General features: G+C 35.5%; 1 protein-coding gene across 2 annotated transcripts in view; it reads left to right on the plus strand.

The window, feature by feature from the left end:
* Positions 1 to 16,308, plus strand: part of PPP3CA (protein phosphatase 3 catalytic subunit alpha) — a 320,114-nt gene that overhangs the window by 243,186 nt on the left and 60,620 nt on the right. For both annotated transcript variants that reach the window (XM_052641688.1, XM_052641690.1), the window contains exons 3-5: positions 2,811 to 2,935; positions 11,055 to 11,166; positions 13,625 to 13,770. In XM_052641688.1, coding sequence (XP_052497648.1) covers positions 2,811 to 2,935; positions 11,055 to 11,166; positions 13,625 to 13,770 — 383 coding nt within the window. The remainder of the gene's footprint in view (positions 1 to 2,810; positions 2,936 to 11,054; positions 11,167 to 13,624; positions 13,771 to 16,308) is intronic.

Consider the following 16,308-nt stretch of genomic DNA (forward strand, 5'->3'; position numbering starts at 1 on the left):
GGTCCATCTCTGTTGGTCTGAGGGGCCCCTCAAAAGCTTGACTTCTGTAATGAATGGGTTTCCAAATTCAGCACAGCACAGGCCCGGTGAAGAATTCTAGGGTAGCACATTTCTCTACCACTGGATGGTAGGCACCATTCTCCATGTCCAGGTTACAGTGGACAACAGCTGACAGCTTCTCACAGGTTATAGTTCTTAAACAGCTTACAGTCCAGTGGGAAGAATCAGGGAAGAAACAGACATGCAAATTAATCAGCTAGATTATTCCTGAGAGTAATAAGTACTATGAAGAAAGTATAACAAGTTAATGGAAAGAAGAATGCTTTTGGAAAGAAGTATACTGACAAATAGCTCAGACTTACTGGAAGAAAAAGGGTCAGCCTGTGGGTGTACAAGAAAGAAACATGGCCTATTTGAGACAGAGAAGACTGGCATCTACTGAATAAGAAAAGCAATAGGGTGGTGACCAAATAGATATAAAAATGATTTTGGGGAAAAAAAAGATACATGGTTTTCACTTAAACTGATCTGGGAAATCCTTCAACCTTAGTCAAAATATCTCAATTATTCAGGTATATTCTATTGGAGCTACTGTTTCCTTTCGTTGGGCTTTGAGTATTTTTTATGATTGTATATGCAAGTTGCTTTTCTTTGCTGAAGATTATCATAAGTGGTCCTTACTATAAAAGCATGGTTTGAATTGCGTGGCTGGTGTAAGGTAAAGTCAGTGGTAATGTGGCCATTCTACTAGTAACTGAATTTCAGAGTATCTTGTTTCCCATGCCAGCTTTACTGCAGTTGCTCCCTGATCTTTTATATCATCAAGCCAAGATCCAGTAATTGTGGTGATCTTGTATTGATATATCATTGAGATTCTCTCTTAGCACAAAGTGACTGTAAGCCAAAAAGAAGAGCTTACTTTCCAGTTTTTATAAAATTGCATTCACAATAATGTAATTCTATACTCCAGTGAAAGAAAAGTTGTTCTTAATGTCTACATCATCTAGAGCCCATGTATTTATAAAATTGTGTGATTCTAGTTGTCGGATTATGCTGCAATTGTATGTCAGTAATTCCAAGTTCATGATCCACAACCTGAATTAGTGTCTTGGTATTTGTCATTGACATGACAATATAAAAAATAATGACCCATGAATTTCCAGCCGTGGCCAGGAATTGAAATGGAGGAATGGAAAGGGCAAGAGAGGATAGGAGGGGAGGGAAAAGTGAAGAAGATGCTCCAGAATGTTTTTCATTCCTCCTTCCTCCGTTACCCTGAGCACCAAAATCCCATTCTTTCTGGTACCTTGATATTTTTGATACAACTATTTTGAAATGCCACTTTGATCTCACAGTTTTCAAGTTCATACCAGGTTTCAGGAACTCTTCTAATTCCATTACATTATTGATACCTTTAATTCTCACAATAGCCAAGTAAGTTAAAGTACCAATATCATCCCATTTTACACATGAATACATTGAGGCTCAGAGAAGTTGAGTAACATACCCAGAATCTCTCAGGATTGAAGCCTGAGGGTCTTTTGCATGGCAAAAATGAGAATTTATATGGCATTTTTATTCAGCCATTGTTTTACAGTATTTTTTTAAATCAGTGAATCCCTTTGATTCATATTTCCTTCTGTCAGCTTTCATCACATAAAGGGATGAAGTTGAAGATATTTCAGCTTGCTTTCGACTACAGCATAGAATGTGTTAAGATAGCAAGCATCCTTTGACCTCTTGATTTCCTATTCACTGATACATTCATTCTGTGAACCTCTTAGCATGAAAGAAATAGCCAAATCATTCATCATTCAAGCATAAAATTGTCTTAAAATATTAAATATATACACATATGTAAACCCTATAAAATGTCAAAGATATTATAACATGATAGTTGACAGCAAAAGCTTTGAATTAGACAAATCTGAATTGAAACTCTGTATCATTCATTTTTAACAGTGATCTTGTCCAGCCACATAACCATAATGGAGATAATATTTATTTTTTAGAGATTTGAAAGTAACAGATGAAACAGTACTGAATAATTGGTTTTTAAACTGAGAGACTACATGGCTTTTAAGAATTTTTGTTTTAAAGAGAAGGTGAGAAAGTTAAGAAATTGCAATTCCCAGTGATTTTTTTTTTTTTACTGTTTTATAGGATTTCATTTCAAAATTTGAAAAAAGTTTGACATCTGATACTAGGGTTCATCTTATAAAAATGCTCATTTATGATATCAATTTAAATTTAATTGGTTTTTTTCTTTCTCAATGGTACCTAAAATAATGATGTGTTTTATAATTGATGACATTTTAGAGTCAATTAAATATAATTTTTATAATATGTATCAACTTTTCTTCAGGAGAAAATAACATGTAATAGATATGTTTAGATATCAGTATATAGGTTATGCCAAATTCTTTGTCTTTGACACATCTGCAAAAGGAAAACCTATTCCATGATATTGTTAGTATTAAATTACAAACTGTGTATAAAACTGTCAGCATAGTGCAGTTTTGTTAAACAATTCTGGTGCAGAATTGTTAAACACACAACAATAATAGCTATTATTATTGTTGTTGTTATTTTTCCATTTAATCTGTGAAGTGATAGAGACCTGGATGCAAAGCGAGGTTTGCCACAGATTAACTTTGGAAACTCTGTCTTACTTTCCTGTTTTGCAAAAGAATGTTGTGGCTAAGATGGCCTCTGAATTCCTTCTGGCTCTAAAATTTTGTAATTTTATTATCTAATTCAGAATTGGAACATAATATAACCATAAAATGAATTTTCTTTGTTTCTTTCAGTTTGTGGGGACATCCATGGACAATTCTTTGACTTGATGAAACTCTTTGAAGTGGGGGGATCTCCTGCCAACACTCGCTACCTCTTCTTAGGGGACTATGTTGACAGAGGGTACTTCAGTATCGAAGTAAGTCTGCATGATTCCTTTTAGCTGTTGAGTAATGGATTAACACTATTTTAGCAAGATAAAAGTGGTGAATATTATTGTGTTAAATAAATCCCTAGTCTGTAACAATAAACTCTAATACATATACTTTGGGAGATGCTATATATTCCTATTTTTCATTGATTCCTATGTGCTTCTTATTGCATAGAAATGTCAAGGAATTGGCTAATAGTAAGATTTTGCCTTTTGTACTTTTTATAAATTTGCAACTTTGCAAAAATTGCATCATATTTTACATTAGCTAATTCTGTCTCCTCTTGAGAGAACTAATAAAAGTCGATTAAATAAACAGATTTGTGCGGTTATATCTTAGGAGGCACTAAGTTATTTTTGTAAATGGATAATCAAGTGCATGTCTGTCTGTCTGCATTTGTGTGTGAGTGTGTGTGAGTACACTCACAGCTGCTGTTTTGTCTTGTATGGCACCTGTCATCTAACTAGGGTTATTTGTCAAAATCATTTATTAAAACAAAACAGATAACCTTTGAGTAGACGTTCATCCTCAGCCTCCCAACTGCTTCTGTTTCAGGTAAGTAGAAGTTACGTTCAAAATAAAGTCAAGGGTCTTGTTTTATTCACACCTTTGCTCTTCTTCCTGGTGCTTAATGTGGTATTTCATACATAGAAATAACTTATAAATACTTATTAAAAGAAATAATTATAAATAAGAATAAGTTTTAAAGAGCTCATGCTATAGCAGATGACATTATATGTACTCTTGGAAATAATACTTTAAAAAGGAAAACAATTATTCTTAAGTAAAGAGAGAAATCAAATTTACTGAAGACCCACACCAATGTAATATATTCGTAGTAATCATTTATAAAAGAAATTCTAGGTTTTAAAATTTTATCATAATATTTTATTATAGGAATATTTAACGTTTAAAACATCACTCTTAGACGGCTTTTACTTTTAAACTGTTACACTAACTTTTGAAGGGGGTGGTATTGCAATTCAGTTCACCTCCAGTCATTGACCATATGTATGTGTGTCTGTAGTGTGTGTGTATATATATATGTATATATATACACACACATTGTGTATAGCCATCAATATATTAATCACATTTAAAGATCACATGTTTCTTAATTATTCATGCTGGTAAGGGAGGGAGGGTTGTAGAAGTTCAAAAAAAGGAAATACATTTAGGTATTTCTACCATTTAGTAAGCAAGTTTTATCAAGCACATAAAATGTATATGCACGGTAATTGGGAGAATTTAAAGAAGTATACATCCTTGCTCTCCAGAAGCCTAAATCAATACAGGAAAATATAACTATAAAAAGCTCTATAGAATCAGAAGCCTAAAACAGATAGTCATCCAGGATTCAATTGTTATTTGAACTGGTTATTAAAATCTTGGGATAAAAGGGGTACAGAAGATAATTACCACTGGAATATAGAAATTTGGGAGAATTTTGAGAGCATATATGGCTGGGATAAGAAACAAAGAACAAGTAAGATTTAGCTCAGAGGAAAACTGAAGTGAGAAAAGCACAGAAGAAGAAATTAAGAAACCTTGTAAAACCTCATTCATGGGCTGACTTCACCAACATGGCAGAGAAGCGTGAAGGAGTACAAATTTTGTGAGACCTTGTATCACTTTAGGGCTAGTATCTGCCAAGAGTAAAGAAAAAAATAATGGTGGTTTTGAACAGAAGTTTATTTCTCTCTCAAGTAAAAACCCATAGATGGGTGGACCATGACTGGTGTGACTCAGCCTGGCCCCAGGGCCCAGGCTGTCTGCCTTATTGATCTGATGAGTGTGACCTCCTTCCAAAGTCAACCTCATGACCCAAGAGGTTGGGCCACACCAGCTTCAGCCCTCATGTTCTCACATTACATGCAGCTTGAAGGAAAAGAAGAGAGAAAGAGTATGCCTTCTCATTTGAAGACGTTTTCCAGAAGGGGCATAGTTATTTCCTGTGGGCCAGAGTTTGTTGACTTGGCTAAATGTGATTTCCGTGTGTAGACAGATTTGAGCAAGACTGTAGTAGACAGGAAACTGCAATGGGAGGTAAAGAATTTCTGTTCTTCCCTTAAATTAAGGTTATGTGGAATCTAAGTAAATATTTTTAAAAATTATTTTAGTGACTCAAATTGACATTATTCATTTGACATTTCTATGTTCCTATGAAAGGTTCAGAGAATGACTGCAATCGGTGTACTATATACTTCCTTTGAATCTCATCTTCTAAGCAAAGAATGGTGAAGACTCTCCTGTAGGGACTGATTATTTTTATCAGCCAAATGATGGAGTGTTGTGTTAGAACTTTTTTTCTTAACGTTACCAGTCCATTTACCTCTCGAAACTTCATAAACTCTCTCTAATTAGAGCTTTTTTAGAACTGTTTCTTTAAAGTAAAGAAGTTGAGAAGCAGTAATCACTAACTGGTTCCTCAGTAGATTTTAATTTTAGTCTACAATTAATCTAGATACTTGAACTATGATAGTTTATATAATATATATTAGTATCTTCTATAATTTAAGCAAAGAATAAAAATCTGAAAACAAACGTTGGGGAAATACCAAATGTGGCTATCAGAGGACACTGATAAACTTTAAAACTTCTGAGATGCATGTACCATAGTTCCCATCTTTAAAAACAGCTCTTTAATTAAACTTTAGAAGTCTGAGAGTACAGCCCCAGGGACTTGGCCACATGCACACAAAATGACAAAAATGTGATGGCCTCATAAGTAAAAATGATCCATTTTGATTAGATTGTGATCTTTGAGGAGTTTGAGGATGGCTCAGTGATATGATCCTATTTCAAACAGAACAGTCATTTATGTAAAATATACTTACTGAAGATACTGTGAGGTTTTTAATTGTGGGTTAAGGAAACTGACATTGTTTGCAAGTTAGAAATGGTATTGTTTGCCTAGTATAAATGATCTCATTTATTCCTCATAGCTCTTCAAGGAGCTTGTGAATGTCTTCCTTTCCAGCCTGCAAAACCAAGGCTCAGAGAGACTCGCACACACAGTAAATGGCAGTGCCAAGATTCAAAGTCTGTGCTCTTTCCAGTCCCATGCCTTGGCCATATATTCACTAAACAAGCCATAAAAAAATGTACACGTAGGTGATGCAGACACTTTTATATACTGTTTTATTAATTTACAGGTGTGCAAACATGCACACAGTCCACTCCCTCACCAATGTAATCTAAAGGGCAAACCTGTTGCTTTAAGACAAATCCTAAAATGAGAGCTCAGTTTTCCAGAGTGTACTATCTCCTAACAGACATCCTGATTCATCTTAATAATTCAGAGTTGCACTGCAAGTCTTCTCCTTTGGCTGTTCTCTGGGCAAAGAAGAGCACTTAAGTTTAATTTTTACCAAATTAGCTTTGAAGAGTAGGGTCAGATTTCATACAGTCTCATCTGGGCAGTATTTACAGGCACTGGGTAATGTGTTCTGGGCAGTACATGAAGATCATTTTATGAACTCCCTCCTCGCCTCTCTTCCACTCTTCTTCTGCCAGAATTAGAAACTGACCCCCATAAAGTTAGCCCAAATAAAACAAGCAAGCTTTTGAGTAGTGATAAGAGAGGTAATTTTGCCTGGGGGTCATAATTTGTCTCACATCAAATACCATCCTCTTTCTGATGCTGGCATTATGCTGTCTAATCTCTTTGTGTCTGTGTGTGTGTGTATGTGTGTGTACACACATATAAGCTTACATATATAGGTTCACGGCTGAATGTATTTCTATGAGAATGCACGGAAAACTCAGATTTGGAAGAAGAGGCACACACAGCTGTGTCCTTCTATTCACTTCATCGGGTTCCCTTTCTAGCCATTCTGCACTGCAAGACATTGCCTTGAGCCCCTCCCACAGTACTAATAACTAGATCTCAGCCCAGGCCTCAGACTCCTTTAAGTAGGAAGAATTGTATTTACTAGCTGTGAACCCATAGACTAGCATGAACCACGGTACGTCAGGCAGTGTTCCGTGCTTCTGCCTGAGAATAACAAGCAAACAGTGCAGCGGGTGATGTTAGGTGACAGAGTGAAGCCACAGACACGAGGAAGAGATTGTTTGGCTGTCTCCTCGAATCTGATGCTCTTTATAGTGCATTGCGAGTCCCCAGCCCTGCTTCTCCGGGTGCTTGTCAGACCAGGCAAATGATGGCTTAGAGGAGCAGCATTCGACATTTCACAAATCTGGATCTTTTCCCAGCCGATACACATCCCTCACTTGATCGTCCTGTGACTGAGAGACAGCATTTTTGATTGGAATGTTTCATAGCATGTATAGCTATTTTAGGGAGCTGCTTGATATATATCCAAGGCTGAATATATATATACACACACACATATATATGTTTCCTTTCTTGCTTCTTCTTTTACATCCTTCTTGACTCCCCATACAAGTTTTTAAGAATAAACACAAAGTAAATCATTGCACTGCTGTAGTCAAGCCAATTAAACTAATGAAGAAAATTATATCCTTAGTGCTGCTTCTCTGAGGAAGATAGATACATAAGAGAAAACTATGCCTGTGATAATAATTAATAAAAAGATTAGAGGATGCGCAAATCTTTTGTATTTACAAAACCAAGCTAATTTTTAAATTATAAAGTGAAAGTGAAGGCTCTCAGTCGTGTCTGACTCTTTGCAACCCTGTGGACTGTAGCCTACCAGGCTCCTCTGTCCTTGGGATTTTGCAGGCAAGAGTACTGGAGTGGGCTGCCATTTCCTTCTCCAGGGGATCTTCCCGGCCCAGGGATCAAACCCTGGTCTCCCGCATTGTAGGCAGACACTTTACCATCTCAGCCACCAGGGAAGTCCACGTTAAATTGTAAATAACTGTTTAATTACTTAGACAGGAAAAAATAGTCAAAGTGTTGTTGAAAGTGGTTAGTGCAACTGATTTAAATATCACCATGCAAAAAAAGCCAATTGAACTTGCCTCTGTTTCTACCTTACTCAATAAATCCAATGAAAATTTTATTCATATTAGCCATCTGATACCACATGGACCAAAAAAACAGCTATTTAACTAATTTTTATTTCATTGTTTATTAATTGTGATAATGTTTTACATGGGGTTTCTTTCTTTGTTTTTTTTTTCTTTTAAAGAATATCAAGTTGTAATTTTAAGCTCTTCAGATCTCCAGAATGTTAGAACTTTAGATGACAAAATAGTTGCGAGCAAGACAGAGTTGTGCTTGGCAGCTCTCTCCCACCAGATGTTGAGGGCGAAGGCTGGCGGGGCTCCACTCTCCAGTCCACCCCTTGCCCTGTCATTTACTGTGCCACTTATTCCATATTGGCTGCATTTGTGGTTTTGTTCAGTGTTTGGGAAGATATTTTATTCTTGCCACGGGGGAGAGGGAAATAAAATGTGAAAAGAAGACTCTTATTTTTAGGGTCCTCTGAGCCAAGAATTTGGAAACTGAGTTTTCTTTAGTGTTTTCTTTCCTCCTTCCCTCCTCCCTCCCTTCCTTTTTCTCTCCATCATCTCTCTTTTTTCTCCCCCATTCTCTCTCTACTCCCTCTCCTTTCTGGTTGTGTTCCTTCTCATTTATAGGAAAGGAGTCACTGTTTCCTAAATTTCTACTCCATGCAGGGAGCTTTATGTCCATTACATAATAAGGGATATGAAATGTGTATTGAATCGTTGAAAAGGTAAATAGATAGGATAAGGAATCCATAGAACCTTTGAGTTTTCAGTTATGAAAGAGCTATAGTAATTAAGACTAGAGGTGATAAAACCATGTGCTGATGTCAAAACATGATCTTTAACAGATGGCAGAAAAAGAGTATGTGGGCTCTAGAATGTGATTCCTTTGGTAGTATCTGAGTGGGGTTAAGTTGCAGTTTAGATTTTTGTTGGAGAGATTATAGCTTTGCTTTAAAATGCATTGTTATAGGTAAAACTAATCTAAAGAGTTCGGAACTGTGGTAACATTTTCCAAAGGATATTGACTGGGGGAGGGGCACAAGGGAGCCATCTGGATGCTGAAATGTAACTGAATCTGGGTGGTGGTTTCATGGGAATATACATATGGAAAAATTCACTGACCAGTACATTTAAGATATATACATTTCACTGCATATAAATTATGCTTTAGTGAAAACAAAAAACAAAATCTTTTTAAAAAGTAACTACAATATAGCCAAAGCACATAGTCTCTCTCCCAGTATATGCCTTAAATACAATTTCAACAAGTGAATGTAATTTTTAAAAATTTCACATACCCATTCCTATTCCAAATCAACATCCAATGTTAGCAATCTATTTGGGAAAGATATATGCATATATAATTTATAATTTAATTTATATTTTCAATTTATAATTTTAAATTACACTATTTATACATAATATATAAGCAAAATATACATATGATAACAGTCATAAATTTAAAATCAGAATGGCTCTCACATTGACGTTAATAACTGTGTATATCTTCTCTGAAATGTGAGACAAGCTTGATAATATACATTCCTTTTGCTAGAACACTATAAGTGCACCTCTAAACCTGATACATAAGAGAGACTCATTGAAACACCTACTACCCACTGAGATAATAGGGGATTTTTACACTTATCAAAAGATCATAATCCTTCCATTTGGCCATTGGTCAACTTCTCAGAAAATAGTAATATCATCTTTCACATCAACTTTAGGCAATAATTATAAGCACAAACTAGTCATTGTAAAATTATTTAATGTAATATATATATTTAAAATTTGATGTTAGCTCATCATTTTTGTTTATTCAGTTATAATTGCATAGTTGGGGACAGTATCTGGCTTGAACAACTCAATAATGCATATTTTTTCTTTCTTTAAAACTAGGGCTATATATTCAAACATTTACTTCCATTGACTTAATAAATAATCATATGGGCTGACAGAAATGATGATTGTTCATAGGCAGCACTACAGATGAATTGGCAGTAGCTTGTCCCTCATTCCTACCATATGTTAGAAAGCTCATTATTAAAATGTAAATATTGCATTATTTGGGGTTTTAGATTTTAGTAACTAGAATCAGACTTGTCTCAATATTCTTCTGGTTCTTTAGCTTCACTTTCAGAATAAATTTCATGAGAATTAAAAAGCACACTTGTTTTCAGTGTGATTTTCTCTTCCCTGTGGATTTTTAATGAATGCTATTTGAGGATAATGAAATTGATGTTAATACTTGAGTATCCCAGTTATCTTAATTCCCGCTTCTGGAAGACTGTGTCAAGGGAGGTTGATTCCAAGCCTCATTTTTATACAAACTGCAATATACAACTAATCATTTTGTGAGTTTTAAGATATATGAAAAGTTTCCCCTAGCTGTCCACAGCATGTGTAGTGAGATTCCTTGCCCTTCATTTTGATTACAATTATATATGAAATGAAAAGGTCAAGGCTTTAAATACCAAAAGCACTGAAATAAGAGACAAGATAATGGGAGAGAAGACTAGTGAAGGAGAAAAGAGCATAACAGGAAATAGAGACACAATCCAGGTTAGCCTGAGCTTATCAGTGCCTGCTTCCAAATTTTGTCAGGCCTTTCCTTGCTAATTCTTCCATTTCTATTCAAAATAATTCGCTTTACAAAGAGAAGTGGCTTTATTTTATTTATTAGCTGTTCATCACATTTCTTCTCATACTTTTACGCAAGTATATTTTCATTTTTAATATATTTTCATTTTGGGTTTATCCGACAGACTGTATGTAGTCCATTGTTTGTTTGGGTGTGTTGTCTAGATCCCCAGTGCAACATTTATATTTTAGTATGGATGAGCATTTGGAGGAGGAAAGGGCAACCCACCCCAGTATTCCTGCCTGGAGAATCCCATGGACACAGGAGTCTGGCAGGCTATAGTCCATGGGTGTGCGAAAGATTTGGACACAGCTGAGCAGCTGAGCACACATAGATGAATCTGGCTTGGTACCGAAATAATATTTTCTGTTTGATTTTCAATATCTTCCTTAAAAAAGACATAGTCTTTTGGAGACTCTTGGCCATACTAGCACATTTTGTTAATATCTTCCTGGTATGTGAGCCAAAGTATGTGTAACTATAATGGAAAATATTTATTTTTATATTATTCTTTTTTTTCTCAGTGTGTGCTGTATTTGTGGGCTTTGAAAATTCTTTACCCCAAAACACTGTTTTTACTTCGTGGAAATCATGAATGTAGACATCTAACAGAGTATTTCACATTTAAACAAGAATGTAAGTATACTTCTGGTTTCTCTTTTAACATCGTGTATGCTAAATAGTCATTTTAATCCATACAGAGTTTTACATTACGATCCATTGCTTAAAAGTAAAAAGCTCAAAAAATGAGACCATATCATTTCATATTACTTTCTGAGCATGGCGAGTTAAGAGAATTAAGAATTTCTTTTCAAAGTATAAGTTCTTTATAAATGATATAAAATTTGAATTAATATTTGATGTGATTTAGCCTAAGGTTTAGAAAAGGCACAGGAACCAGAGATCAAATTGTCAGCATTCATTGGATCATAGAAAAAGCAAGGGGTTTCCAGAAAATCATCTAAGCCAAAGCTTTTGGCTGTGTGGATCACAACAGACTGTGGAAAATTCTTAAACAGATGGAAATACCAGTTCACCCTACCTGCTTCCTGAGAAATCTGTATCCAGGTCAGGAAGCAACAGTTAGACCTGGACATGGAACAACTGACTGGTTCCAAATTGATAAAGGAGTACATCAACACTGTATGTTGTCACCCTGCTTATTTAACTTCTATGCAAAGTGTATCATGTGAAATGCTGGGCTGCATGGATCACAAGCTGGAATCAAGATTTCCAGGAGAAATATCAACAATCTCAGATATGAAATGACACCACCTGTATGGCAGAAAGTGAAGAGGTGCTAAAGAGCCTCTTGATAAGGGTGAAAGAGGAAAGTCAAAGAGCTGGCTTAAAACTCACCCCTCAAAAAATGAAGATAATGGCATCTAGTCCCAGCACTTCATGGCAAATAGAAGGGGAAAAAGTAGAAGCTGTTACAGATTTTATTTTCTTGGTCTCCAAAATCACTGCAGATGGTGACTGCAGCTATGAAATTGAAAGATGCTTGCTGCTAGAAAGAAAAGTTGTGACAAACCTAGACAGCAGATTAAAAGATGCTTGTTCCTAGGAAGAAAAACTGAAAAACCTAGACTGCATATTAAAAAGCAGAGACATCACTTGGATGACAAAGGTCCACATGGTAAAAGCTATGTTTTTCTAGTAGTCATGTATAGATAGGAGTTGGACCATAAAGAAAGCTGAGTGCTAAAGAATTAATGCTTTTGAACTGTGGTGTTGGAGAAGACCCTTGAGAGTCCCTTGAACAGCAAGGAGATCCAACCAGTCAATCCTAAAGGAAATCAATCCTGAATATTCATTGAAAGGACTGATACTGAAGCTGAAACTCCAGTACTTTGGCCACCTGATGCAAAGAGCCAACTCATTGGAAAAGACTCTAATGCTGGGAAAAATTGAAAGCAGGAGGAGAAGGGGGTGACAGAGATGAGATGGTTGGATGGCATCACTGACTCAATGGACATGAGTTTGAGCAAACTCCAGGAGATAATGAAGGACAGGGAATCCTGGCATGCTGCAGTACATGGGGTTGCAAAGAGTTGGAAATGACTTACCAACTCAACAACAACAACAAGCCTAAGCAACAAGCGAGTAAGTTATATTTTAAAGTAGTCAGAATATTGCCGTTCAGGATAATCCTACTTTTTAATCTCAAATCACTCAATAAAATCAAATGGAGGACAGATTGAACCTTGTGCTTCTCTTTCTGGACGCAAAGGATTTACCAGCCTCAAGTAGATTTTACAGAATTAAAGACAACTTCTTACAGAAATAAACTAGGGGTGAGGAGTACCTCATATAAATGTCATTTTCCTCTGTCTTAATTTCCCTCATTGTCTTTGGAAACTTAAATTTCTTTCTGTCATTCATTTAGCCCTATTTCAATGGAACACAAAACTTCTCTAAAAACATTAGTTGTAAGTTAATAAAGGAAAAGCAATGTGCAGTGATTTAGAAGCAACATTGGAAACTTTCTTGCTATCTGCTTTTCTATAAGAAAGTTCGGGAGAATCATCCAGTTTTGTATCTTCTTCCATTGATCTCCTAGTTTTTGTGTTCTGTTCTGTATTTAATATACATTTGTAGATAAATAGGACTTCTCTGGGGGCTCACATGGTAAAGAATCTCCCTGCAATGCAGGCGATCCATGTTCAGTTCCTGGGTCACGAAGATTCCCTGGAGAAGGGAATGACTACCCACTCCAGTATTCTTGCCTGGAGAATTCCATGGATAAGGGAGCCTGGCAGGCTACAGTCCATGGGGTCACATGGAGTGGACATGACTGAGCAACTAACACTGTAAATAAATAGCAGAAATGTATGTATGCAAAAGTTCTCTCCTCCATTATAGAAAAAATTATTAAAGATGGTCAAATATGGATGAACCACAAAAGTAAAAAACAGTAGATGTAAACGTTAATATATAACTTTAAAAAGTCTTTAATCATATTTAGAACTTTGCATGTATAGTTATATGCTAATATGATTCCAGCAAGAAAACAAAAAAATTAATTTTTATGAACCAATCCTACTTCTGAAATCATAAGAGTAAGTAATTGGTTTTTGATAATGTTTTAAAGGTAAAATAAAGTATTCAGAACGTGTATATGATGCCTGCATGGATGCCTTTGACTGCCTGCCCCTGGCTGCCCTGATGAACCAGCAGTTCCTGTGTGTACACGGCGGTTTGTCTCCAGAGATAAACACTTTAGATGATATCAGAAAAGTAAGTTCTGTTATTTTCCAGGTCTAGCCATTTTTAGTCCTTCAGTAATAAATGCATAACATTAATTTCCCTGCCTTTAAGATAACGTTTTGAATTAAAATGATCTAAAGTAGTCATGGGAGAAGGCAATGGCAACCCACTCCAGGACTCTTGCCTGGAAAATCCCATGGACGGAGGAGCCTGGTAGGCTGCAGTCCATGGGGTCGCTAAGAGTCGGACACGACTGAGCAACTTCACTTTCACGCATTGGAGAAGGAAATGGCAACCCACTCCAGTGTTCTTGCCTGGAGAATCCCAGGGACTGGGGAGCCTAGTGGGCTGCCATCTATGGGGTCGACCAGAGTCGGACACAACTGAAGTGACTTAGCAGTAGCAGCAAACTAGTCGTGAATATCTTCTTTGTATTCATTTTTTATCTAGAAAGAAGGATATATTTATACTTTAAAACTTCAAGGTTCATTTTGCCATGTGAAATGACATTAGAAATGTAAAATATTTGATCACGAAAAAGATATACATATATGCCTTTTCATTTCCTTTTGACTTGTTTCAAACAACCCATTGTATATTCATGATATGTTACAGTTAAAAGACATCGTTTTTGTCTTGGGGAAATATCACAACAGGACTTTTAAAATGTGTCCATATTATTATTCTTTAAAAAATCTGCTTTTGCAGCTTAAACTTTTAACGTTACAATCTAACAAAGGCGATGATGCTCTTCTATTGATTGTATTGAGTGGTGAGGTGACAAGCAGTTCATTTTTTACAAGAGATATTTTTCTACTTAATTTAACACTATCTATTAGCATTGTTTTAGCCAGCAGAAAAGATGAGTTAGGTTGAGTGTAGAAATACCTCTTTCATGAGAAAATGTAGCATAGGATATTTTTATTTAGTGGAAGAGACATCTTTTATTTCTTTGATTATGCTCAGTATCCTTTTAAAATGTCATTGCTTTTTAAAGGAAAATGATATTTAGGTAAGTAAAACATTTGAATTCTACCTGAATGCTCTATCGTTAAAGTTCAGGTCTTCAAATGTAAAAAATAAGATTGTATTTACTTTCCTGTTAGAAAGGAAATGCATGGGTTTTATTTTTAAATTGAAACGAAAGTACATTAAATAAGCCTGCTCTGTGTGCTTGTGTCCTTTTTTATAAGATGCCATTACGCATCTGCTTCCGGTGTTCTATAACACACAAAGGATTGGTATTTGCTTTACATTTAAAGTTCTGTGGAGACGGAACACTGAAATGTAGTCATTGAGTTCACGTACATGAGTCTGCATGAATGAAACCAATTTATTCTGCAATCTGATGGACTCCTGAAATCAGTAACTACATTTCTTATCACAAATTATGTAGATTTTTAAAATATCCTTTGCTAACCCTAGGACTTTATTTCTAGCATGTTTCAGATAGTGTGTTCAATTCTCTCATTATCATTATGCTTTAGACTTTGAGGTAGAGTGATTTTTGGTTTGCGTTTTCCATATGTCAGCGTTTCTGCCACACTTATTTTATTTAATCAGTTTCATAGTTGTTTAGCTGTAGATGATATGAATTTTAGAATGCATTCCATAACTTTTCCAGCATAAGTTCTGTACTCTGGTTGTTTTTACCAAAGCCCTAGCTGGGAAGCCACTTTTGTCAGAAAGTGTCTCCTTTATGGCTCTAGCCCTGATACTAAGTTCTTGTTTCTTAGAAAGAAATTCTGTATTTTTATGGACAAGCATTATTTTTCTTGTATGAATTATTCCAAAGCATAAATTATTTAAGTCTCTTAAGCAAGTCTAAGTTCGCAATGAATATTTTATGGATCACAAAATGGTTCAAATATAGAGGGTCTTGTCTTATTGAAGGTTTTCATTGGGTGTTGAAAATGTGAAATATATGCTTCGTACTTTTTAGATATTAGTAAAAAAAAAAAAAAACACTATGTAGCAAGACCATTATTTACATTACCTTGTATGTCTCAGAAAAAGAATTTCGTGGGCTGTCAGACTTATATATTCACCTGTCCCGTGGGTTATTTTTTTTAATATTGTAGTATCAAATATGCAGAATTTCAGTTCTTAATGAGTTTTCATAGCTGTGTTATGCTTTTGTTCGAGAGACTCCCTAGTATCTGCTAACTTCACCCCAAATCCTTTCATTGCAGTTAAATCAGGATAAACTATGGGAAAGTGACAGTGTTATAAAATTGTTGGTGAAATATCATTTTCAGTTATTATAGTGCTCACAGCTTCTAAATGTACGATTTTAAATTGAAATATGGCTTTGCTCAACGTGTATAGCTAGAAAATTCGAAAATTGATTTCATATGAGGACTTCAGGTAAAGCTAGGAAAATTAGGACTGTGAACTGAAAAATGACCTGCTAAATTGGGGTTTATTTTACTGCTTATTGTTAGGATTGGTATGTAAGGTAACTCTAATCAGCTTGGTTTTAATTAGAAACCTAACCCCTAATGAGTGAATACCCAAAATGTCATACAGCACGTACTTACTCTCAAAATGAAAGCTGTCTGTTCTCAA

This window comes from Budorcas taxicolor, chromosome 6 (assembly GCF_023091745.1).
Source record: "Budorcas taxicolor isolate Tak-1 chromosome 6, Takin1.1, whole genome shotgun sequence".
Classification (NCBI taxonomy): domain Eukaryota; kingdom Metazoa; phylum Chordata; class Mammalia; order Artiodactyla; family Bovidae; genus Budorcas; species Budorcas taxicolor.